Source organism: Siniperca chuatsi, linkage group LG15 (assembly GCF_020085105.1).
Source record: "Siniperca chuatsi isolate FFG_IHB_CAS linkage group LG15, ASM2008510v1, whole genome shotgun sequence".
NCBI lineage: Eukaryota > Metazoa > Chordata > Actinopteri > Centrarchiformes > Sinipercidae > Siniperca > Siniperca chuatsi.
In genome coordinates, this window is record NC_058056.1 from 23,262,328 (window position 1) to 23,289,425 (window position 27,098).

A 27,098-nucleotide genomic window follows, 5' to 3' on the forward strand; every position below is an offset into this window, starting at 1 on the left:
CTTGTTCTGGGAGGTTGCTGTGGCCTGTTCTTCGATCCACTAGCCACTGGGTGTTATGTGATGCCTCCTTCTACCATATGTTCTTCCAGTACTGTTCAGTGTCAGCCCTGGGTGGATCTGTTCTTGTGTTAGTACCCTGCCACTGAAAGTACACTTTGGATGAGTCAGTGAAGAACATCCGGTTTATTCTCCTGTCATATGCTTCTCCCGTGTATCTCTTTAGGCTGGTAGCCAGAGCTGTGAGCCTTTGTTTGGCAGTCTCCATAATTTCTTGAAATAGGAAGGGTAAAGGATGGAATACTCTAGCTAATTATAAAAAGCAATCCAAAACGACTGTATCATATTGCATGAAAAGAAGATATGTCAATATTATTTCTACAAAATACACACGCGTTGTCATCTCGGTTAAAACGTTATCTTAAGAATCATTTAGAGGGATATAAATATATATAGTATTCATAATCTTAAAATATGCATACGCTAAATATAGAAACAATGATTAACTCTCATTTGTAGTTCTCTTGGTTCTTGAACGCACCTTGAATGTGTTGGTCCTCCAGTATCCCACAATGCACCGCTGCAGTTCTCCGTGTCCACGTCAAACCTGTCGCCTCAGCCGAGCTGCTGATAATGGCTGCAGTTGAGGTGGCACTTTGTGGGCGCTGTGTTGTTTAGACCGGCTAAAAAACCACTCACGCTTACCGCAGATGAAACAGACCTCAACATTAGGCCGTAATCTAAGGTATTAGCTGTTTGGCTGTGATATAACGTCGCTTAGCTCGCTTGTCTTGACAAATTGTTTCAGGCAAACCGTCAGCTGTTATTAGCTGAGGTCTGAGCTAAATGAGCGCCTGTCAGCCTGAAAAGCGACTTTGTTTCGGAAGATTAAAGTGGATTTTAAAGTTAACGGCGTCTCTGTGGTTAAGAGTTTACAGCAGAGCTTGATGACCAAGTTGACTTTATCACCTCTGGAGTCAAAGCTAGGCTAGCACCCCTCCTCCACTACCCCTCTTCGGCCCTGCTTTGTTTTTGTTTGGTTTGTAGCCCTCCTGAAGATGTCATCGTGGCTGGGTGGACTCGGCTCCGGCCTCGGTCAGTCTCTGGGCCAGGTCAGCGGGAGCCTGTCCTCTTTCACCGGACAGATATCAGATTTTACCAAAGACATGTTACTGGAAGGGGTGGAAGAAGTAGGAGGTAAGTTCGTGTTCCTGCTTTTATAAGTTATCTCTTTGTTAGCCACATAATCAGACTCAAGTTTCTGAATTACACATCTGTTGCAGAGAGCATACTTTTCCGGTTGATAATAGCAATGTATGTATTTTGTAAACATATGCATTAGCAATTCAATTCAATTTTATTTTATTGTTGCACTTTTCATATAGAGCAGGTCTAGACTGTACTCTTTATAATATTATTTACAGAGACCCAACAAATCCAGCAGGGCGATATTTCCAGTGTACCAACCTTAAACAAAACACCTACTAAGGGTGCCTTTAGGTTATCAGGTCTTGCAACAAGCAGGTCCTAAAATAAAACGATTTTGGTCTTTAGGAAGATTGTAAAGATATCTCAAATGGCAAATGTCACCTCACAACAGAGAAAAAGCAAACCATGACACTGAGCAGTGAAAGATTTCTTGCAAAAAACTACCCTTAACTGTAAAATAACCTAAAAGAATACTGCTTACATAATCAAAAAGCATCCAGTAACTGTAAAACTACCAAAAAGGTTTGGCCAAACTACTGTAAGTGATGTCAAAAACAGGTACATAGTGCTAGAAAAAATCATAAGACATATGTATATATTGGCTAGTAGGTATTTTCAGTGTATGTGCCAATTATTAGGCCCTGAAATATAAAGATTTTGGTCTTTAGGAACACTCAGCTGTCATAATTGGAAGCAAATGTCAGCAGTAAAAGACTGTTTAACAGAGAAACTGCCATTCACTCAGAAATAACTTATAGCATTGTCACTTACAGTATGAGACATAAGACATACACTCAATTTACTAGGTACAACTAGCTAAAACTAACAGTCTGTAAGTCTGAAACACAACAATATAACAGCCCTGCAATAGATTCGACCTTCATGAAGGTTATGTTCAGTTTTTGTTGAAACAGTTTTAGAGAGGTGTTGATTTAATTAAATGGTTATACCGAGGGGTGTTTTTAATATTTTGTCCGTCCTGTTTATATCAGTGAGTACAGACTAAATATTAGAAACATATCTCAGTATAACACAAAGCAATTCAACAGCTCCACAAACTACATCCTCTAAAATGACCATGTTGAATCAACACCTCTGTAAAACTGAACGTTATAATTATTTGGCAACTGAGTGTATATACAGTATGTTTTATGTTACGGGTGCCTAATTAGTTATCAGTGTCCATTTTTAATGAGCTCGATGTCATTTATAGTGAAATAAGTTACAAACATTTCTCAGTTATAGACTAATTACAACAATGTTGTTATTGCATTGCTAAAACCTGAGCTGTTCAAAGACTGATAGTGTACATGCCCTAGTATAAGAAAAATGTGGTTTTAGTAAGCCACAGACTCAATTCAAGGAGAAAACTAACTTCACGTAACTAATTGGTGATGCACTGAATTGATTAATGTACACTGCTGCTTTGTTTGTCTTACATTTCAAAGATTTTCTGGATTAGTGGATATATGTAAACTTTACAACATTGAGACCTCCCTTTTCTGTTGCTGCTCTCTTGTCACTGAATGAGTGTCTGACTACTTGCATGACAAGAATGTTTGAGTTTTGCACTGAATCATCGCAGCATTTCATAACTGTGCCCACAGATTTGAATTCAGCATCTCTCTGAGTGACTCTTAGTTCTTTTTCTTTCCGTAGTTTCTAGCATTTGAGGGCTTGAGACTGCCAGGGTGACTTACAGTGTATAGTTTAATTTACAGGGTGTAGTGCCTTTAACACAGGGGAGAGTACCGCTAAAATGCCACATCTCTTTCTTCCAAGTCTGTTAAACCACAACGGTCTAACTTTTTCCTTTAAGGATCACTTTATAGCGCCAGAGAATGAACTTGTAAAACAGATTGCAGACGTCTTACTTGGGTCAGCAGTGTAAAGGTGTTTTTAAAAGATGCTCAAAAACACTAGCTGCTTTAATTTTAAGTGATATTATTGTTCTTGCTCCATGTTTATTTGTGTTGGTTTCCTTTTCCAGTTATCCTAATGCATGTGCAGCTGCCTGTAGCATGGGTTAATTGGGTTTCTTTTAAATGTAGCCCACATACATTCACATCAGAAGTCTTTGTTTTGATAGACTGGTGGAACATTTTTCATACCTGCATGTACAACTATACAAGTCAAGCATTTTCATCTATAGCAACATTTACCTTTCAACATGAAGTTCAAAATAGAAGTTATTGCAGTGTAAAATCTCAAGCACACATTCTCTGTCAATGCAGTCACTCCTTCATTCATTGTTTGTCAGTGGAGCTGGTAACAGCGTGATGGCGATTACACGCTTCATCACTTTTTCCTCATGATAAAATCAAAAAAGCAAAGAAATGTTGATGCCTGATTCTGAATTCAATAGTACACTAAGTCACTGACTTGCTTGGATTGATGTTACCACCAGGTCTAGATCTTAGTCTAGTATTTTATGAAGTCAAAATGCAATAATTATGGTGCATATATCATAAGCGTTTAATCACATTGGGCTAATTAAACACTGGTAAATTAAGTAGCATCAGTCTGAAGTAAACAGACAACGAGTGATAAAGCATTGACGTCAAGAGAACTTTGGCCACTGATCTCCAAGTCACAGCTCTAGTCAAAAATCAAAAGTATGGATTCTTATCACTGGAGTAGGGAGTGCCAGGCCCGCTGTGAATTCTGCAGGCCAGGCCTTAAAATGATCTTTTAAGTAAGAGAGGATATTAACTGGAACTAGCTTGGCCTGTAGGCGTCAGTTTAGTTTGTGTAGTAATGAATGTTATGTGTTGGCTGAGTTTCGGCCAGCTGTTAAGATCACATAGCTCACAAGATCTCTAGAAATGTTGGCCTGCTCAGCCATGCAAGTTTGTTTGTCATGTGAGCCTGGGTTAAGCAGATATATGTGTATGTGAAACTAAGATAGAGAAGGGAAAAAAGTCATCAGTTAGTATCTCTTGAATGTGCTTTGTGCCATGGTAGATACACTTTCATTCTGACTCTCATTTTGAAATTAAAGTTACCAGAAAACTGAATAAAAATAATTGTTTATGTTTCTCTTACTGTGTACATGAGAAAGAACATTTAGCTACTCTTTGATTGTGCTTACATTTAATACATGCTACCTGTTTTTACATTGACTAGTAATTTCTTCGTACAGTAATATACTCACTGTATGCATTTTTTCCATGTAACTGTAGATGCTTCCACAGAACTGCAGGTATCCAATTCCAGGTTGGCTGAAGTCGAGGCTGCATTTGCCACTCAGAAATCTGAGGTGAGATTCTTTGTTTACTTACTCAAGAGTCAAGGGGTAAAACTATATGCATTTCTCACCATATACTTTTTGACTTGTCATAGCAGGAAAAGCACATCTGTAACTGTAACTGTCACACCTAAATGGAATGCGGCCATTTTCAATGTTATTATTTACACCTATATTTAAAGTCAAATGTTTCCTGTGAGAAAGGTCTATAAACCCCAGCCTCAGGCTTGTATGGTCTAGATCTTCAGTAATTCCTGTGTGGCTCAATGGTGGTCATAATGTCAGTGTTGGAAAGCCCTGTCAGAGCTCACTCATCCTAAAAATGCTTGCATTTACAACAAAGTGAGGGGCTGCAGAGAAAACTTTCCTCCGCATAATGCGTATAATATCAGTGCTATAAAATCCTGTGGTTTAGTGAGCAAGGATCACTAGAAAGATGTTTTGTCATTGTTAAAACGAACCAAAACCAACAATGAATTAAACCTACTAACAAGTATTGTCTGTGTATCCAAAGCCTGATATAGTCCTCTGTGCCATAGAGTTCCATTGTTGCCCAAAAAATATTGAAAACACATCAATGAGCCACACTGTTGCACTGGGTGACATGTTCCTTCATTACCATGAACACGCACACTGTAGTTTATTTCAGTAGAGTCAATCCCACATACATTATCCTGTTGCTGTAAATACTCACTAGAGCACCAATTGTGTATTAATCCGCAGCTAAAAATAGTCCCCAACAAATGTACTATATACCCCTTTTTTAGAAACATTTGCTGAAAGCTACAGTACCCAACTGTTTTCGGAAATTACTTAACCTTTAAAAAAAAAAAAGAAATTCTATATTTTTTTTACATGTTTTTAAAGATTTAACTCTTCGGTAGTAACCAATGGGCTTGGAGCTGAGAGCCACAGACAGGGTAGGGAAGTCAGAAAGTATTAAGAAATGAACTAACACAATTTGTTGATAATAGGAAAATTATAGGATAGCACAAGTCTTATTCTTTAGGTGCCTTATGGATGTAGATCCCTGTGTTAATGAGCATCCATTCAGCTGAATTGTCCTTTAGCATCTCTCTAAGCTCTAGTGTCGCTCTTCTGTGACCATGACCTTTGACCACCTTCCTGTAAAGGGGACAAGAAAAATGTACATTTCCTGCATATTTCCGTGTTAATGACTTCCTTCCTCTTTGTTGCAGTATGACAGATTAAGAAAGCTCCATGCAGAGCTCGAGGAGAAGCTGGAAGCATCAGAGATCCAGATTAAAGGACAGTCTGCAGAGTACAGAACCCTTCTGCAACAGAAAGATGTATGTACATTTGTATTTATATTTATAAAGCAGTTAGATTTTATTTCTGTTAGAAATATATCCTCCAAGAGTGAAAAGGTAAAAACTAGTGTCTTAGAAATCATATCCCTTTAACCTGTATTTGGATAACTAAATGACAGATGCCATCTGGAATAAACAGATCCATACATTTTGTGTACAGTAATTTAAGACACGTCATCCATTGTAACTTTAAATTGTGTTACTGAATGAGAGCATGTACCTACATACAGTATAAACCTGGCGTGGATGATAGTTTTAACCATTTAGTATTGTAGTTTGCTCTATCAATATGTGTCTTAGGTAATCATATATGGAAGTTTTAGGCTGCCAATATTAAAATAAAATAGTTGTATCAAATTTATGACAAATTGAAAAAGATGAAAAGGAAGAAGTGTTTCAATTTAAAATTTCTCAGACATCACACACACATGGTAAATAAAATTTCTATTTGATTACATGATTTCATTTTTATGCTTGTAACCCTTCCATAATGTATATGGGTAGATGAATATCAAATTTCCAAACCCATCTCCAAAAATGGTTAGAAGCACATTTGGCCGCATTTAAAATGGTGTTTCTAATCCAGATGTAAAACCTTCATGAATGGAAATGATCTTAATCATAAACAATCAGTCAAAGTCTAATCAAACAGAAGGCAAAAACTGCTTTTCAAAAATGTATGTTTTGGTACTGTAACATGCTACAGCTAAGTCTTGTCAAGACAGAATATGGATGTGAAGCTCATGTTTGTGCTTGGCATAAAAGGGTGCTAATGTTTGTTTATGTCTTCCCAGGTGGAGATCAGTCACCTGAAAGCTCGGCAGAGTGGACTCCAGGAAGAAGTCCAGAAGCTGCAGCAGTCGGCTCAGTCTGCCTCTGTTGGTTCTGCATTGCTGCCTGTCACCACTACTTCCTCGACCACTACCTCCTCGTCTGCTTCCTCTTTCCTGTCACGGCCCTCCCACCAGGGCTTCCACGGCGACGAAATGGACCTCAGCGATGTCATCTGGTCGCAGCAGGAGATCAACCGGCTGTCGACAGAAGTCATGCGTCTGGAGGCAGAGGTGGCACACTGGAGGCGAATGTCCCAGGTAATGTTGATGAGAATTTGACAATATAGCAGGACAGATAGTTTCTGGTACAGGGAGTTGAACCTGGGTCATCCAGTTAAAGGAACAGTTCGACATTTTGGAAAATACACTTATTCAATTTCTTGCCAAGAGTGAGATGAGAAGATTTATACCACTCTTGTATGTGTCCGTTCAGATGGTTAGCTTAACTTTGCACAAAACTGGAAACAGGTGGAAATGGCTAGCCTGTGTCTGTCTAAAGGTAACAAAGTCCGCCTAACAGCACCTCTAAAGCTCATTAATTAACACAATATATCTTTAAAACTAAATCTATTAAAACTAAAATGACAATTTGTGGTTTTGTAGGGGATTACGTATAGGTCAAGAAATAGTCCATAAGCCCCCTTTTTACACTTTGGTTTTTATATGCATTTGTACGTATGAAACAAACTAGATATAATAATTAATCTTTAATAATTATTAATCTTTAAAGATGTACCTTCGGAAGGAGTCTGGCTAGCTGTTGTTTATGCTGAGCTAAACTAACAACGCACAGATATAAGAGTGGTATCAGTCTTCTCATTTAGCTCTCAGCAAGAAAGCAAATAAACGTATTTCCTAAACGTTGAACTATTCCTGAACTCAAGTATTGCCTCTGTAATAGCTAGGCCACCTTTATGCCTTGAAAGCATGTTCCTTATTATCAGAACAATGTGCCAGATACTAAAAAGTTTAGACAATCACAAGCAACCATTTCACATTCATTTTAGTTCATTATACTTTGCTTTGATTGAATCTGAATTGTTTCAATTTGTTTAACTTAATCTTTCTGACACACCAAGCAAGTTAAAAACAAATGCTAAGAAACACTAACGCACAGCTGTACAGTTTGCATATCAACAAAAGCTAAATAAAACTATTCTATTAATGTCACTGAGGAGATTACATACTTTTTTTTTTTATTTCAGGCATCAACAGCGGCAGGAGCTGGTAATGGCGACCAGGGTGAGATTCTCAAACTTCAAAGAACTATTAAGGTGAATTTTTCCTTGTTGCCACTAAATTATATTTGATAGTAGAATCAACTATCTGGTGAACATAATGAAGCATTCATCAGTAAAAGAGCCAGATATTTCCATCAGGGGTCGATGGAAACCAAAACAGAGCTAATATTGAATGTACATTCATCAGGTATCCAGAAACATGACTCCAAATAAATGCTGATGTTACTCCGTGTCTGCTCAATGTGTAAATAAGCTGTATAAATAAGCAACTGTTTGCTAAGAAGAATATGTCAGGGGTTGTTTTTACAGTTTGCTTTCGCTGTCCCCATGTGGCCAAAATTTTCAATGAATGCAGGTTTAAATCATGTATGACAACGACTTGCACAGACCATAGTGACACTGAGACACTAACCTTGATGTTATTGCTGCCTTGGAACAGGAGCTGCGAGAGGAGATGAGTCGTGAGGTGGATGAACACCAGCATGAACTGGCTGCTCTGCAGGACGCCCAGCGGCAGAAGATGGCTGATATCACACGACGACATAGAGAGGATTTAGCAGAGTACGAGGAAAGGATAGAGGAGCTGGAGGAACAGATTGGTTAGCCTAACTTTGGTATTTGTTAGTGTAACTTTGGAAGTCAGAACGCAAATGTTAGGTGTTTATTCCTGCAAAGGTCAGCTGTAACCAAAATTATGAGACAAAATGTTATAGGAAGTCAACTTTGCTAAATGCAATACTGTAATTGTGACAAATCCCTTCCAGTCAGTGTTTCTACTCAGGCACAACACAAAAAATGAACTCCCTCCTCCAAATCCTTCTCTCCAGGTGGTGGTCAAGCCATTTCTCCATCAGATGCCTCCAAACTGTCTGAACTCCAGAAAACCATAAGCTCCCTGCAGGAAGCAGCAGATCAGCGGGAGAAGCAGCTGGTCGAGCTGTCTGCCAGGCTGGAGGAGGCACAGAAGGAACAGGCCTCGCTGCAGCTGGAGAAAGATGATGCCCAGGAAGAAAACGCTGGGCTGCTGCAGAACTACACACGGCTGCAGGCCTCCGTCACAGAGCTTCAGACACGAGTACAAGAGCAAGAGGGGAAAGCTCTGCAAAAAGCCCAGCTAGACCACGAGATCCAAGTGCTGAGAAAAAACCTTGCAGGTATACTGCCATTATTTTGATTAATGTTGAATACATCTACTGAATACTACTGTTTCTCATCTGCTTAATTAAAGCTCTAGAAATTATTCACTTTGCTAAAGCTGAATGTGTTTTCTTTTTAAATGTGATACTTTTTTTATTGTAGTAACCTCAAATCAATACTGCATAGACACAGAATATTGTCAGGGACTCCCTACTTTAAGCCATAGGTTGTTTTCCTTCATAATTAACCTGCATATTAACTAAAATTTCTACTTTCTAGGTGCAGAAAAAGAAATAGAGAGACTGAAAAGCCTGTCTGAGGTAAGTGTCAATATAAATCGTTACCCATACCATACCATCATGTTAAATATTTCTAATGTCTGTAGTGGAAGGTTTTTATGATTTTGAACCCCCTAGTTCAATGACTTCTTTACCTTTTTTTGTAATAATTAGGCTGAACCAAAGGAAGAAGTTGAGCATGCAGACATCTTAGAACTAAACACCATTATTGGGACGTTGAGACAAGAAAAGGAAGTCCTAGAACAAGAAAAGGTTTGTTTATCTGATGCAAAAAAGATTATTTTCACCACAGGCTGCTCAAAGTATCTGTAATAGCTTTATTGATACATCTACTGTATGTTTGTATGTACTTATTTAAAGTAAATGTGTCACTTGTGACATATACAGAAGCAATATAGAACATGGTAAGACATTCTTCTTTATCTATATACTTTTTCTAAGTACACTTACATGTGTTAAGTTATGAGTAAGCAGTAGACGATTTGTTAATTTCTAAAGCAGCTAAATGGGAGCATGCACCCCCCTGGTTCAGCGGCCCGTGAGTCGAGTCAGTGAGTGAGATACACATATAGGGAGAGTAGATGACGTGCTCTAAAAGGAGAAAAGTAGACAGCGGAAACACCGCTTTTAATCAAGAATGGACAAACTTACTTACTTTGGGTTGTTCAATCTTCCAGCTCAAAAGTATGTCTCATATGTTCCGAGATCGAGGCAATTATTAAAAACAGCAATGTGACGCACCACTACAAGACAAAGCACAAAGCATCTTTTGAGCAGGTTTAACAAAGGGGATGGATTTTGGTCATTTTGCTAACAAGGGGGATGCCATCCCCCCTCAAATCTCCTACTGTTGGTAAGACAGAAAAAGTCATTTAAACTCAGATCGAGAAATCTCCAGAGTTTATTTACACTTGCTGGTTCCTGTCGTAATGTTAATAATGGGATATAAAAAGTACACAGTCTAGATAACTGTGGTCTATTGCATTATATAAAACAAATCCTGAAGTGTAATTCTTTTTTTTGTGGTTTTCTTTTCACAGCTTAATCTGCAAGAAAGACTAAAAATGACAGAGGAACAAATAGTTAGCAATAATGAAGCTGAGAGTGGTGAATCAGAGTCACTGGAGGATCTGAAGGCAGAGCTGGAGAGGAGAGAAAAGGCTCTCCGAAACACTGAGGAGGAACGGGACACCCTGATGTCTGAGCTGGAGGAACTAGATCGGCAAAACCAGGAAGCAACACAGGTCTGACTGATCACGGTGGCCTGCTTTCTTTGTTATTATTATATAATATTAATAAAGTTTATTTATATAGAACTATCGCATCAAAAGCAGCGATTACAAAGTGCTTTACAAAGGGCATTCTTAAGGCAATAAAATAAAGTAATAATAAGTGAAAACAGTCAAAACTTCAGATCAAATAATAAGTAACAAAAGACAAAATGAAATACCAAACACACATATATATGTGTGTGTGTGTATGTATGTGTATAAAAAAACTTTGTCCTTCACCCTCCGCGGGTGGTCTCATCCTTCGAGCTCGGGTCCTCTACCAGAGTCCTGGGAGCTTGAGGGTTCTGCGCAGTATTTTTGCTGTTCCCAGTACTGCGCTCTTCTGGACCGAGATGTCTGGTGTTCTTCCAGGGATCTGCTGTAGCCACTCCTCCAGTTTGGGGGTCACTGCCCCGAGTGCTCCAATGACCACGGGCACCACTGTTGCCTTCACCTTCCAGGCCTTCTCCAGCTCTTCTCTGAGCCCTTGGTACTTCTCTAGTTTCTCATGTTCCTTTTTCCTGATGTTGCCATCACTTGGTATTGCCACGTCAACCACAACGGCTTTCCTCTGCTGTTTGTCCACTACCGCAATGTCTGGTTGGTTCGCCATTACCATTCTGTCAGTCTGGATCTGGAAGTCCCACAGGATCTTGGCTCGGTCATTCTCTACCACCTTTGGAGGTGTTTCCCACTTTGACCTCGGGGTTTCCAGTCCATACTCAGTGCAGATGTTCCTGTACACTATGCCAGCTACTTGGTTATGGCGCTCCATGTATGCTTTTCCTGCCAGCATCTTACACCCTGCAGTTATGTGCTGGATTGTCTCAGGGGCCTCTTTGCACAGCCTACACCTTGGGTCTTGTCTGGTGTGGTAGATCTGGGCCTCTATTGCTCTGGTGCTCAGGGCCTGCTCCTGTGCAGCCATGATGAGTGCCTCTGTGCTGTCCTTCAATCCAGCCCGCTCTAGCCATTGGTAGGACTTCTTGATATCAGCCACTTCAGTTATGTTCGGTGGTACATCCCATGTAGGGGTTTGTCCTCCCATGATGGTCCTTCCTCCAGCACGTCTTCCTCTGTTCTCCATTGCCTGAGACATTCCCTGAGCACGTCATCTGTTGGGGCCTTATCTTGGATGTACTTGTGGATCTTGGATGTTTCATCCTGGATAGTGGCTCTCACACTCACTAGTCCACGGCCGCCTTCCTTACGGCTAGCGTACAGTCTCAGGGTGCTGGATTTGGGATGGAACCCTCCATGCATGGTGAGGAGCTTTCGCGTCTTAACGTCTGTGGTCTGTATCTCCTCCTTTGGCCATCTTATTATTCCCGCAGGGTATCTGATCACTGGCAGGGCGTAGCTGTTTATTGCCTGGGCTTTGTTCTTGCCATTGAGCTGACTTCTTAGGACTTGCCTTACTCGTTGGAGGTATTTGGCCGTTGCCGTCTTCCTTGTTGCCTCTTCGAGGTTGCCATTTGCCTGTGGTATTCCAAGGTACTTGTAACCATCCTCAATGTCTGCTATTGTTCCTTCTGGGAGTGAGACCCCTTCTGTGTGGACTACCTTCCCTCTCTTTGTCACCATTCGACTGCACTTCTCAAGCCCGAATGACATCCCAATGTCAGAGCTGTAGATCCTGGTGGTGTGGATCAGTGAGTCGATGTCCCTCCGCTCTTAGCGTATAGCTTGATGTCATCCATGTAGAGGAGGTGACTGATGGTGGCCCCGCTCCTGAGTCGGTATCCATAGCCAGTCTTGTTGATTATTTGGCTGAGGGGTTCAGACCTATGCAGAACAGCAGTGGGGACAGAGCATCTCCTTGGTATATGCCACATTTGATGGATACTTGTGCAAGTGGCTTACCATTGGCCTCAAGGGTGGTTTTCCACAGCCTCATCGAGATCGCAATGAAGTCCCTTAGAGTCCTGTTGATGTTGTACATCTCTAAGCATTCAGTGATCCATGTGTGCGGCATTGAGTCATATGCTTTCTTGTAATCAATCCAGGCAGTGCACAGGTTGGTGTGTCGGGCTCTGCAGTCTTGGGTGACTGTTCTGTCAACCAGGAGTTGGTGTTTGGCTCCTCTGGTTCCTCTGCCAATGCCCTTCTGTGCTTTGCTCATGTATTGATCCATGTGTCCACTTATCTTAGCCGCGATGATGCCTGACATGAGCTTCCATGTTGTGGAGAGACAGGTTATTGGCCGATAGTTGGATAGGACTGTACCCTTTGCGGGATCCTTCAGGATCAGGATTGTGCGCCCTTCGGGTAAGCCATTCAGGGTGCGTCCCATCTCTTAGCAGCTGGTTCATTTGTGCTGCTAGGCGCTCATGGAGTGCAGTGAGCTTCTTTAGCCAGTAGGTGTGGATCCTGTCAGGGCCCGGTGCTGTCCAGTTCTTCATACCTGAGACTCTTTCTTGGATGTCTGCCGCTGTGATGGTGACTGGATTCTGTTCAGGGAGGTTGCTGTGGTCCTTTCTCAGGGCTGCCAGCCACTGTGCATCGCTGTTGTGTGATGCCTCCCTTTCCCATATACTTTTCCAGTACTGTTCAGTTTCCAGCCTTGGTGGGTCTGCTCTGCTGTTATTACCCTGCCATTGAGCGTACACTTTCGCAGGTTGAGTTGCGAACAGCTGGTTTATTCTTCTGGCTTCATTATCTCTCGTGTATCTCTTTAGGCGTCTGGCCAAGGCTTGGAGCCTTTGTTTGGCAGTTTCGAGTGCTTCAGGTATGGGCATCTGGTTGTACTTCTTGGGTACTTGCTTTCTCATTGCACCTCTCTCAGCCTCTGTCAGTTGGCTCACTTCTCTCCGGGCCTCCTTGATTTTTGCCTCCAACCTTCGTTTCCATGGTGGGTATTGTCTCTCATGGCTCCCATGGTTGCTCTTGTAGCCAAGCATCTCTAGGATCACTGCTGCTGAGGCGTATATCAGCTCATTAGTTTCAGTGATGGTTGTGGTAGGGATCGCTCTCAATGCTGCATTCACATCTTCTAGGAGACTTTCTGATGGTACTTCACTTAGCCGTTGTAGTTGGCGTCAGGGTTGCCTTGTATTCATCCTCGCCATGATCTTATCTTTCAGGTCAGTCGCTGCCTCGTTCAGCGTGATTTCTCTTGGGGCTTTGTACCCAATCTCTGGTTGGGGAGCTGCTGGATGCTTCCCTCTGACCTGTAGTCCTGGCTCCCCCTTGCCGTAGCATTTGTGTTGTACCTCGTCAATCTCAAGTTGTGATAGCAGTTGCCGCTTGTGGATGTTGGAACACTGAGCTACTAGTTGCTTCGCCGTAAGCCTCGATTGTGGGTTTCGGCAACCATTCATCCCACATCCTGTGCATGTAACCCCTCTGACTAGGGTTACTGGAGTAGTAGCATTCCAACAGAGCCTTGTTATCGCATCTCGCCCATTTCCGTCTTGTTCCAGTAGCCCATTTGTCGCCTCGATGCCCTGGTTCCCCAACACCTGACGCAGACCTTGTTTGGCCGGGCGACGCCTGAGCCGGCATGTCATGTATTTCATCGTCACTCATCATCATCATGAGGTAGGCAGCAGCGTGAAGGGTCTTGCCTAAGGACCCACACTGGATGATGGGTCATTGCTCATTGCGCCCGAGGGGATTCAACCCTTGTTCCCCGTGAGTGTGTGTGTGTGTGTGTATATGTATATATATATATATATATATATATATATATATATATATATATATATATATATATATATATATATATATATATATATATATATATATATATATATATATATATATATATATATATATATTACACATATATATAATTACACATATACATGCACAGAGACATGCACGGACATACACAACCTCATTCACATGCGTTATGTTGCTGTTATAATGTTAAATAATATAGTTATATAGTCTTTAGTTCTCTAGGATCTTTTATTTAACTTCTTGTATAAAGTAGCTTGAAAAGCACTCTATAAATCAAATGTATTGTTATTATTTATTATTATTATTATTATTTTATTATTATTATTTTTGTCAGGGTCAGATGTAGGTCTAGGGACTCTACAAAAATCTTCCCATGTACATATGAGGAAAATTCGAACAATTTATTGACTTTAACTTTGGGTTTTGTTTCTACTTTTTCTGTCTCTAGCATATGATCTCAGTGAAGGAGCAGCTCTCTGGACAGCTGAAGGAGGCCGAGGCAGAACTGACAAGACTGACTGCTGAGCTCAACACAACCAAAGATCAGAAGAGGGCACTGGGGCAAGAGCTGGAGACCCATAAAGAGAAAATAAGCCAGAGCGCTTTTACCCTTAACGACCTGCATATGGGCAAACAGCAGTTGGAACGGACGGTGAAGGAGCTGAAAGACAAGCTGGGACATGCACAGGAGCAGAGCAGGGAGGCACGTCGAGAAATCACAGAGCTGAGGAAGATTTTGCAGGAGAGAGAGGAGCAACTTTCTGTTGCCAAAGCAGAGCTAGATCAAGCAGGGGATGGAGGAACTGAGGCACAGGGAACTGAAGAGAAGCTAGCAGTGAAGGAGAGAGAGTTGTCAGACCTCAGGAGAGAAATGGATGAGATGAGGAGCTCTCAGGAGAAGGCGATGTCTGACGACTATGAGTTAAAGATGGAGAACAGAAGGTTGAAGACGGAGAATGAGCAGGCTCTGGGTAAAGGTGAGGAACAAGCCAAGCAGATGAAGGAAAGACAGGCAGCTCTGAACAGGACGGTACGGGAGAAGGACACTCGTATCGAAGCTCTGAAGCTGGAGAAAACTCAACTAGAGGGTGAATTGAGGCAGGCTGAGAGCACACTAACAGAACAGGCAAAACAGTACCAGCAGACCATCGAGGAGTTGACTCGAGCCCGCTCCATGGATGCATCTGCTTTACAGAGGGAGCATGAGCGAGCCATCAAACTCAACCAGGAGAAAGACATGGAGATAGCTCAGCTGAAGAGAGACATGGAGCAGTTGGCGTCTGACCACAGAGACACCAATGAGATGCTTTCGATCACAGTTGCAGGGCAGAAGCAGCTGACAGATTTGCTGCAGGAGAAGGATGTCTTCATGGATACTTTAAAACAAAACGCTTCCGATTTGCAGACGGAGATGGAGAACAGTATTTCAGTCGCAACGAAGGAAGTGGATGCTCTCAGACAGGCGCTAGAGGAGAAGGATAAACAGTTGGGTGGTATGAAAGAGGAGAACAGTCATTTGAAAGAAGAGATTGACCGACTCAGGGATCAGCAGAGCAGACCTCAATCTCTGGCTGAGCCCAGGACCTTAGACATCATCACAGAGCTGGAGACAGAGATCACCCAGCTCAAGTCCTCCAGGAGTGGTCTGGAAGAGGAGGTCCAGACTCTGAGGAAAACCATGGAAGAGCAGCAAGCCTCTATCCTTCTGTCGCAGCAGTCCCTCAAGGCTCAGCAGAGTGAGCTTGAGCAGGCTCATGCTCGCCATCAGCAGACCACACTTAACTATGACAGACTCATCCATGCCAGAGATGAAGACATATCCCGCCTCCAGGAGATGGTAGAGCAGCTCAGTGAGAGTCGAGGTCGTGCTGACTCCCCCCCTGTGCAGGGAGAGGTCATCCTGCAGGAGGAGAAGACCCAGACTCTAAATCAGGAGAATGGCAACGAGAAACATGACCTGTCTAAGGTAGAAATAGAAAAACTGGTGAGAGGCATCAAGGAGAAAGAGACTGAGATCAGCCAGCTGAATGAGAAGAACCTCTCACTGACCAGACAGTTGGATCAGCTGGTGGTGTCTCGTGATGAAGTGGGCAGACTGTCCCAGATGATCCTGCAGAAGGATCTGGAGATCCAGGCGCTTCATGCCAGAGTGTCCATGGGTGTAGGTGGTGGACACAGCCAGGATGTCATGTTCCTACAGCAGCAGCTGCAGGCGTATGCTGTGGAGAGAGAGCAAGTGCTAGCTGTACTTAACGAGAAGACAAGGGAGAACAGCCAGCTTCGTTCCGACTATCACCGTCTCATGGATATCATGGCAGGGAAGGAGGCGGCCCTATTGAAGCTTCAGCAGGAGAACCAACGCCTCTCCAGTATGAGTGATCCCTCAGGAAGCCAAGAGATGTTCAAGGAGACCATCCAGAACCTGTCCCGCATCATCAGGGAGAAGGACATAGAGATTGATGCGTTGACCCAGAAGTGCCAAACCCTGGTGGCCGTCCTGCAGTCCTCAGGAGGAGAGTCTGGTGCGATTTCCGGAGGCGTCAGCAGCAACCAGTTTGAGGAGCTGCTGCAGGAGAGGGACACACTGAAACAGCAGGTGAAGAAGATGGAGGAGTGGAAGCAGCAGGTGATCACCACAGTCAAGAACATGCAGCATGAGTCTGCTCAGCTGCAGGAGGAGCTGATCAAACTACAGGGTCAGGTCTCTGCTGAGAGTGACTGCAGCTCCAAGCTGTCGGTGGATTACACTCGACTGATCCAGAGCTACGAGCTGAAGGAAAGGAGACTGGGAAGTCTGAGTCAGGAACTCGCTCAGGTCCAGCAAACCATCACCCAGCTCAGCACCACCAAGGATGTCCTGCTGGGTAAACTAGACAGCGTATCACAGACTCCTGAAGTCGTAGCTGCTCAGTCTAGTGGACCTTCTCTCACAGCTGATGCTCCAACCCACCAGACCTCTCCAACAGTAAACAATGAGAAACTGCAGGAAGAACTTGTACGATTGCATGCTCAGTTGGCTGAGAGGGAAAACATGATCAGGACTATTCAGGAGAACAACCACCGGCTCTCCAACTCAGCATCTGCCTCAGAGAGCGAGCAGAGAAGTCAGGCCGAGGAGGTTCGGCTGGTCAGAGAGAGGCTGGAAGCCCTGCAGAGGTCTGTGAGGGAGAAAGACCTGCTCATCAAAACCAAAGGCGACCAGCTAAGTCAGGTCAGTGAGGCACTACGTAATCGTGAGAATGACAACGAGGTGCTGAAGCAGGCCGTGACCAACCTGAAAGAGCGTGCTCTTATTCTGGAAATGGATGGGAAGAAGCTGAAGGAGGAGAACGAGCTGGTAGCGGCACGCTCTCGAGAGAAAGAGTCAGAGTTCAGAGCGCTGCAGGAAACCAACATGCAGGTTTCCCTCCTGCTGAGAGAGAAGGAATTTGAACTGAGTGCAGTGAGCGAGAAGGCTGCAACTGTGGAGAGGATGCTCAAGGACAAAGATCAGGTCAGTTGGCAAGTAAGACTTCAGAGTTATTAGGGGCCAGGCAGCTAGGCTGCCAGACCCTCTTGGAATTGCCATTATTATTATTATTATTATTATTATTATTCCTAGGAAATCTGCCTTCCCATGCGTGAAAATAAACAACATTTTGCACATAGGTCCAGTCCTATGCCAAACGTCCTCAACAGGAATTGTGGGCCAATAGTCCTGATGGGGGCGCTACAGCAAGCGTCTAAAGTTTAAAACTTTGAAAATTCATAACAAATCAGTTGTACGTGCTACCACTTTGCAATTTTCACCAAATGTAGGCCCAGTTGAGCAGAATAGTTCACATGCTTCCAGCTGCCAGGAATTATGAAGGCCATCACTCTGTTTTTCTCAAACTGTAAAACTAATTGTACCTATCTCCTCCTGCCACACTGCATCTTCAGACTGTCCTCCACAAACTATCCAGCCAGATTTTTGAAATTTTAAAAATTGAGCCCACAGTGCATCAAAATGTTTTAATGTAAATAGTACAGTAAACAGCTACTGCAAATTAAATCTCCGATGTTAATGAAAAACAACTACAAAATTTTGTAGTTTCTTCCTCCTCAAAATGCCCGGCCCCGACTCACAGCTGTGTTACTCTGTTGATGATGTGATTCAGGGTAAGTCTGGTGAGCTGAATCAACTCCTGAATGAAATGAAGTCCATGCAGGACAAAGCTGTGGGGTTCCAGCAGGAGAGGGATCAGGTGATGATGGCACTCAAGCAAAAACAAATGGAGACCACTGCAGTACAAACTGAGGTAGGAGGCCAGATAATATTATAATAAAAATATGGATGATTAGATAGATATAATAGATATTTCATACTAGTTCCTTAACTAGAGCGTTACCTCATCATGTTGTCCAGTCACATAAGCATGCTGTCATGAGTCATGCCGTCTATTGATCGAAACTTTAAAATCCATAAAATAAATGCAAGTATGTAGAAACAATTACAGTTTAGGAATCAAAGTTACTGTGGTATATTCTAATAGATCTATCATGTAACAATGTTTCTGTTTCCTTCACAGCTTCAGCATATGAGGGATAAAGAACAGCGTCTCAACTTGGAGCTGGAAAGGTTGCGTAATCACCTCTTGGAGATTGAGGACTCATACACGAGAGAAGCCCTCGCTGCAGAGGACAGGGAGACTGAACTCCGTAGGAGGGTGGCACTGCTGGACGAGAAACTGGCCACGTCCTCGAGTGCTGTGGAGAATGCCAGGTTAGTTACAAATAAAATCAACAGGGATATCACTGCACATTTTAACCATGGTTTGGATATTGTACAGGATTTGCATGCCACATAAAATTCAGAATAATAGAGTTGCTTTAAAATCAGTGTCATGCTGGTTCAGTGGCAAAAAAAGAAGTGCAAATGCCCTAAAAATACCCATACAAAAAGCATTTCAGCTGTACTAGGCTATTCTCACAGGTTTTGTATGTAAAATACTGTCTCATCACCCCAAATAGCTACACTGAGTTTGTAACAGTCCTGAGACCCGGTAGGATCACAAAATAACTGTGTGACCACTGGTGGGAAATCTCCGCACAATTGCCAAGTCAAGTGATAGTTAGATCATTTTTCTCCCTCTTTCTCTCTTTGTTTTGGTTTCCTTGGTTTTGACCTGGTTTAGTTCATACCTGTCAACTAGGTCTTACTTTGTTGTGATGATAGAAGCCTCCTCCTCTGGTGCCCCACTCTCTTGTGGGGTCCCTCAAGGCTCTATCTTAGGTCCTCTATTATTTTTCATGTATCTGCTCCCCCTGGGGCATATCACAAAATTGCATAACATGCAGCTATATGCCCCGATAGAGACTGGTGATACAGATGTTTTCTGAATTATGTTGCGTCTCTGATATTAATTACTGGACCTCCAAAAAATTTCTTCAGTTTAATGATTTTGAGTAAGAGATTCACGTATTCCACTGGCTGCCCATTCATTTCAGAATTGATTTTAAAATTTTGCTGCTGGTTTTTAAAGCTGACCATGGTCAGGCTCCTGCTCACATATGTGATTATTTAACCTCCACTAAGGCTGATCCCTGGTCGACATCCTCTGGTGGGGCCCTACAAGCAGTTCCCAAATATCGCCTTGTACACTAAAAGGTGACGGGACCTTTGCTGTCTGAGCCCCTCAGCTGTGAAACCTCCCTGTCTGAGGATCTCGAACATACAAAATCAGTCCCACTTTTAAATACTCTATAAAAATAATTCTTATCTTGTGGCCTTCTTTTGGTTTGTAATTATCTTTTATTTTGACTTTCTACTGTTATCTTTGTTTTGCTTTTATACATTGGAATTCAAACAGCTTTCAATCACTTACCTCACACTTTCATTTGGAGCTCCCATTGTGCAGAGTTGCCTTGCACAGATTCTGTAAAAAAAAAAAGTAAAACTTTTTTTTCCCCATCTGCTGTACTCAGGTCTCTCTTGCAAAAGAGATCTTGATCTCAATGAGATTACCTGAGTATATAAATAGTTAAAGTCATTCCTCCTGTTTTTTCTGCTTACTGGCCCGCTGCCTGCAGCCAACAGGCAAGCATGCAGGTGGAGTCTCTGCAGGAGCAGCTGAATGGAGTGGTGAAGCAGAGGGACGATGCACTCATCCATCTCAGAACCTCCCAGGAGCAGGTCAACCAGTACGCAGTGTCGCTCTCTAACCTGCAGATGGTGCTAGAGCAGTTTCAACAAGGCAAGTCAGCTGCTTCAACTTTGTTGCTCCTCACATGTTTAATGCACACATGAGGACTCTGGTCATCTAGTAGTATCTAGTATTTTGTAGAATGGCCAGTGTTTTTTCTAAAATCAGAGAACCTGGTAGTATTGAGGCAGTTTGTGCCTGCAGTCTGGCAATGAAATTCCATTTTAGCTGCAGTAATACTTTTATTGTCTCTTCCCCTATCAGAAGAGAAAACCATGTACTCAGCAGAGCTTGAGAGGCACAAGAAGGAGAAGGAGGAGTGGAGAAGAAAAGCTCAGAGGCTGGAAGACCAAGCATCTGCCCTTCAGGTAAACCAGCAATCAATAACTTTATTTATATCCTACATGTGCCGTCAACAACAAGGCCACAAAGCAAACACATATGACATTGTCTAATTTCTACATATGCTCTAACATGAAAGCAATAATAACTGATGCCGTTATGCTCTCTGTCAGATTAACCTCAATGAAGCCAACACTGCTCTAGATTCAGCGTCTCGCCTCACCGATCAGCTCGATCTAAAGGAGGAACAAATTGAAGAGCTGAAAAAACAAGGTGAGCTGCGGCTGAGTGTTTTCAGCCTCCAACTTCTACACATGTCCTCTGAGGGTTTTTAAAAGCTGTACAAGGTCTGATTAGAATATCAGACAAAACTCCTTGTAAACTTCTGCCTTCCATTTTTACAGCAAAATAAATGTATCGTCATGAGGTTGCAATAAAATAAATGTGTTTTAAGATGTTTTACGTCCGCTTGGTTCAAAGACCACTGTACTACTCTTCAATGTTTATTTAAGATGTTATGGAATGCACCACCATCCTTTGCTGGCTTTTTCTGGTGCAGGCAGCGCCTGAACATTGACTTCTTTTTTCTTTCTCCCAGGCTCATATTTTTATTTTAGAGTGCACTTGAATGAATAACAAAGCCCAAACAGAACAAGTAAAACTCTGATCCTCCCCTGGGTTAGGTTCTCCTGTATTATTTTTTGTGTCACACTCTGTCGCAGATTTCACTCTTATCACTCTCAGATACAGTATGACCATTACATCACAGCAAATTCTCAGACTGTTTCTTTTTTCAGCCCTCTCTGGCCGTTCAGACATTGTATTTGTTCAGACCCGATGTGAGGCTATATATTTACTTTACGAATCAGTCACCTATGGAAAATTTACATTGGGTCTATTAATAGTTGGTTAGCTGTGAGAATGTTCTGATCTGCAGTCTCACCGATGAGAGGATAACGTTGGCTGTGCTACATAGCCCCACTTTGTGCCTCTCATGTATTAACACTAAATTCGAGCTACAAAACTAAGAATTTGATATTTAGAAAAATAAATACCCAACGATCTTTGAAAAACCCAGGTCACTTAACAACACTTACCGCTGTTCTGAAGTATTTCCAGATTCCTCAGAGACTCTGACCATCTTGATTAAAGAATATTCTCTCCGCTGCACAATATAGATGTTTTAACACATTTCTCAAGTTGCGACTATACTTCCTTTCCAGGTAGCCAGAAATTACATATATACTTGCTCTTTTTGTGACACACAAGCAAAATATTAACATGCTATTTGATTTTTGAACATAAAATATTGGAAAGTAACATCAACCGTCTGGATGAAAAACTCTTCTTTCTGTTGCATAATGATATAGATTTTTAACCCATAGTTGCTACTTGAAAAACGTTGTTAAAGATCCTCTTTATTGTGTTAAGTGTTGTTAAACAACCTTCTGGGTTATTCAAAGATTGTCGGGTATATATTTTTCGTGAGATCAGATGCTTAGTGCTGTGACTTGAATGGAATCTTAATACATGAGAGGCACAAACTGGGGCTGTGTGCAACAGGGACATGAACATTACTACAAAGGATTAAAAAACGTCTCTCTCTGCTGTCTGTCTGTCTGTGTGCGTGTGTTACAGTGGATGTGAGACAGGAGATGTTGGAGGAGGCGCAGAAGAAACTGATGACACTTCTGAACAGCACAGAGGGAAAGATAGACAAGTAAGTTCAGTCCTATCTGCGTTAAATCTAATATTATTTTATTAATCTAAATGAGATTATGATTAAGAACCCATATGGTTTTCATTGGACGATCAGATATTACTAAACTGACTCTCCCACAGTTTCAAGGGATTGTAGAAAGTCACACTGCAGTATAAAATGTGATAAGGTCTCATCTTTTAAAGCACTATGACACAGATCACACACGTGACTGCAACAAACTTAGGCAGTTTCTCACTGTCCAAAGAAAACCATGTATCAATCACCAAATTTGGTGATTTCAAATTTTTCAGATAAAATGATAGATCAAGTGTTTCTTTATAGGTTGAGAAATGTTCCTGCATCTTTAGCTACATAAAGCATTTAAAAAGCCCTTGGATTACCACAAAAATGCATTGTCACAAAACTGAAACCTTAGAGGTACACAAGCTTTATTTATAGAAAATTATAGTGCTTGAATTGCTATGTTTCCCTGGAGAAACAAATGTAAACAAATACTCAAATTGATACATTTAGGGTTTATTTATAATTCATGCAGCTGTTTAAAAATGGGACTGAGTTATTGAATTACATCATGCCTTATTATTCATGTTGTTCTATTTCCAGAGTTCTGATGCGTAACCTGTTCTTGGGATACTTCCACACACCTAAAACCAAGCGTGCCGATGTGCTGAGGCTCATGGGAAGTGTTCTGGGACTGAGCCGAGAAGATGTTGATAAGGTGAGAGATTCTTTGGAAAAAAAAATATAATTTTGAGGATCACCAAAGTGATTACAATTCATCCTGAGTGGAACATGAATGTGTGTACGAATTTTCATGGCAATCCATCCAATGACATTTCACAAAGAAAACAAAAATATCAACCTGCTGGTGGCGCTAGAGGAAAGGTCAGTCAGTTTACTAAAGGCAGTAGGATTCATCCTCTGGGCACCATGAATGTATGTACAACATTTACTTTTTTTTACTCTGTACAGAACACTTTTTGTCCAGTCTAAAGGAGAATTACACTATTTACATACTGTCACTGTCTCAGGTCAGAGACCTTTTTCTGCCTTTGAAATGTTTAATTGATTGAATACGTCCTTGAGAGATAAACCGTCAACCCTGAAACTCACTGTTCAACTTTGGCTTTTAAGCCCCTGAAAATCCTGTCAGGGCTCAGTCCTGAAAAAGAAAGCATTTCCTTATCCAGATCTTCTGGCAGGAGCCCTGTGAGACTCCATCCAACAATTCCAAAGTATATTACCCAACACTCTTAAAGGAAAACAGATACAGGGTGAGGGGCAAATGCAATTACAACTCCTCAGAAGACCCATTTTTATTGTGTTGGAGGTCGTTCCACTTTTTTTTTTTCATCTCTCCCTCGTCTCCTGTTAATGCTATTTAAGTTTTCCACTCAACTCGTGTTTACGGCAGCCAAGTGTCCTACAAAACCAGCCGACTTTTCAGAATCAGCCTTAGTGGAGCAGCTAGTATGTGCCTTTTTAGCCCAAAGCTGTGATCCATACACTCTATATATGAGGTCCATCCAGCTGAATCCTGCCAGGCAAATGACGTTGATGATTAGGGAGTATGATGATAAAGCCACGACTTTCTTCTAGGAGTGTGGGCTGTCAGCAAAGAAGCAGAGTGCCTGTATATAAACTTAACTAGTGAGTGGGTCCACAAAATAATTTTCCAGAAAGTGGTGGCAAGCAGAAAGGAAACTAAGTGCAATTAAAACTGAAATAATCCGACCACTTCTTTGAAAAGAAAATCTACTCTTCAAAAATAGCCTGAATGAACAGACTGCAGTTTACTGTAACTGCACTCTTCATCCTTTTGCTTGGTTAAATAAAGGTTAATAACTTATTTTGTGTGCGTGATTAAAAATATTGTGTCGGTGATGATTTGGAGACTTTATTCCCTCTAAGAATCCAATAGTATTTGTCTACACTTCCTTACCTCCCATCTGCAGATGTTGGAGGAGGACGGACGTCATGGTGTTACTGGATGGATGTCGAGCTGGCTGGGAGGCAGAGGACAAAGTGTCCCAAACACTCCCCAGAGGCCCACCAGTGGCCAAGGGCTCAACTCGGTAAGAAACACCATGTTATTTTAACACAGAGACGCACAGTTTATATTTTAAACAGTATACTATACCCTAACAATAGAACATAGAGGAGTGTGCATGTAATGGGTCTAACTCTGGTTTGCATTGTATAATGGGTAAGGACCACACATTCTTTCAGCAAATTTATCACAAGGCACCAAACATGGCATCAGCATATTATAGAGAAACAAAGCATTCACAGGGTCTCTATGCTTCTCCAGATGAAAGTCCAGAGCGAAAAGAGAAGAGAGCATAATATGCACACTACCAATTACAAAAAAGATGAATGAAATTCTCATGAAATAAATAAATGACCAAAATACATTCTTTCTGAGCCTTACATAAACACTTTAAGAAATCTGAGAAAAATAGGAAATATATCACCATTTATGTGTTAACATGTGCCCTTCAAAATAAAAGTCTCAAATTTATACTGCTTTTTTAATTTTCCGTAACAACATACACACTAGCACACACACACAATTTGAATCCATCCAGCCACTGCAGTATTTATACCCACTTTTGCACAGATACACATTTATGGCAGCAGAGCAGCTTGTTAGAAACCAGTCTTCAACTGGCAAGCATGTGCTCTGCTGAAGTGTCCTTGAGCAAGACACAGACCAGGATGCTATTCTGAAGCTAACTCTTCATTTTGGACTACTTGTTTAGGGTGTAAAGCAGTATTTCCTTGCTTAAATATGTCCTTTGTTGTTGCAGTCCTTCTCAGAGATGTTTGTAAAGTTCCTGGAGATTGAGTCGACCCCTTCGCTGCCCGCAGCAAAGCTTTCAGTCCATGACATGAAAGCTCTGAGCGCCCCGCCGCCGAGAAGAACCAGCAGTGCTGCTTCCAGCACCGCCGCAGGTAAATGACCCCTTTGGGGATAACCAGCGCCAGGATGTTTCTTTCTCTTGTGTGCTTTATCAGTCATGTCAGATGGGAGGCGTTGTTCTTTCTCTTACATCCCCAAACCCATTAAACCTTATTTCAATTTAACTCTCTCTCTCCATAGGAGCTGCAGCAGTCAGCAAGCGAGCCGGCGATTCCAATCCTTTCCTGGCCCCTCGCTCTGCTGCGGTGCCCCTGCTGGCTGGTTCCGGCTCTGACGGCTCAGGGGGTCACCTGCTGATGAAGCCCATCTCTGATGCCCTGCCCTCCTTCACACCTGTGCCGGTCTCCGCTGAGGCCAGTGCTGGAGCTGTGCTCAAAGACTTGTTAAAGCAGTGATCGGCCCCTTATAGACATCTTAAATGTTGATCTTAATGAGTGTTACACTACACAGACTGAGATATTTGAGCAGTTCTGCTACTTATTGCTGCTCTTTTTTTTTCGTGCAAAAATAAATGATCAGATAATTCACAAAGGCTTAATATTCCCTTTTTTGGGAGGGGATAGAAATTAAATAACTTTTTTAGACTCAGTTGTGCTTTCAACTGCTGTTCTATGCAACAGAGTCTCCCTTTACACATCAGTAAAAGTATTTCCAACTCATTACATTATGGTTAAGTGTCCACCCACAAGCTGAAAATGATCAATGAAGTGACTCCACATGCAAAAAGGAGGCAGGATAAGAACATTTTCAAGTTGTGGGTCATTCAGAGTGAGAGCAACACAGTAGATTTTCATAAAAACTGACCTTTTGATTGAGTTACGTCTACGTTATTTTGATTTTCATTCATCGCACCAGTTCTGAACACAAGTGACCTTGTAAACTCACTGTGTGCAGTTCAATACCTGTGTTGAGTTAATCATCAGCTCTGCAAGAGGAAACTTCTCCTTTACTTTTCATCCTTTGACTTGCATTGAACAACTTTTATTTTCTTGTCTTCAGAGTCTTTTTTTTTTTTCTTTTCAACAATGCAGTGAATTGTTTCTGATCCAGGACTTGCCTAAAAACTCTCTGGCAGCAGTATCATGCATAGAGATTTATGTGGTTCAGTACATCTGTTAAAACCATAAAGACATTTTTGCTAAATCTTGTCTTTTCCAGAAGGCCAGACTGTGATATGCAACAAGCATTGTAATTATGGCTGTAACTGCGGACTGTGGTTGATCAGAGACTTAAGACTGCTCTTATGTTTAAGTACAGTACTATTATATAGTTATATATATGTAAATGGGTGGCGTTTTTCCTATTTATGGGCACTAAGGAAGTTAAGTGCCTGCATTTTTGCTAATTAGTTGTATAATCAGGATTGTAAATGGTTAATATAAATATATATTTACAAAATGTAAAAACTGCACATTTAAAAAGTTTTACCTGTGCCAGCGTGTAACTGAGCTGCTCTACATTTTTGTATAGACATCAATCAGCCGCTGCAGAAGGAATGTTACAGGGTTTCTCCAGGTGTATTGATAAAATGTATAAACTGTTTAGATGTAAAAATCTGAAACTCAGAGGTGTTAAAAAGGAGCTGGATTACCTTGAACTTGAACTAACTGAGGTTAGTACCTGTGACTTAATTGGAATTTCAAATCAAATAAAGACACTGCTGACCCTTTACTGCTCTGTATTGTGTCATTTTTGTC

General features: G+C 41.8%; 1 protein-coding gene across 1 annotated transcript; it reads left to right on the forward strand.

Annotated features, from left to right (window-relative positions):
• Positions 1-620: 620 nt before the first annotated feature.
• trip11 (thyroid hormone receptor interactor 11) lies at positions 621-27,072 on the forward strand. The gene is made up of 21 exons (XM_044167419.1): positions 621-1,194; positions 4,389-4,465; positions 5,653-5,763; positions 6,579-6,875; positions 7,823-7,891; positions 8,298-8,457; positions 8,686-9,012; positions 9,275-9,315; positions 9,448-9,546; positions 10,335-10,538; positions 14,698-17,742; positions 18,389-18,529; positions 18,800-18,993; positions 20,301-20,464; positions 20,678-20,781; positions 20,929-21,028; positions 22,394-22,475; positions 23,082-23,196; positions 24,434-24,553; positions 25,289-25,433; positions 25,582-27,072. Exons 1-21 carry the CDS (start codon positions 1,056-1,058, stop codon positions 25,794-25,796), a joined length of 5,949 nt encoding a protein of 1,982 aa, XP_044023354.1. The 5' UTR covers positions 621-1,055; the 3' UTR covers positions 25,797-27,072.
• The last annotated feature ends 26 nt before the right edge of the window (positions 27,073-27,098 follow it).

What these genes read in the sequence shown, in the direction of transcription:
- trip11 (XM_044167419.1), top strand. Translation starts at nt 1,056, where the DNA reads ATGTCATCGTGGCTGGGTGGACTCGGCTCCGGCCTCGGTCAGTCTCTG. An exon ending in CCACTGCAGTACAAACTGAG is followed by an intron (nt 18,530 to 18,799) that starts GTAGGAGGCCAG and finishes TTTCCTTCACAG; the next exon opens with CTTCAGCATATGAGGGATAA. An exon ending in GTGGCCAAGGGCTCAACTCG is followed by an intron (nt 24,554 to 25,288) that starts GTAAGAAACACC and finishes TTGTTGTTGCAG; the next exon opens with TCCTTCTCAGAGATGTTTGT.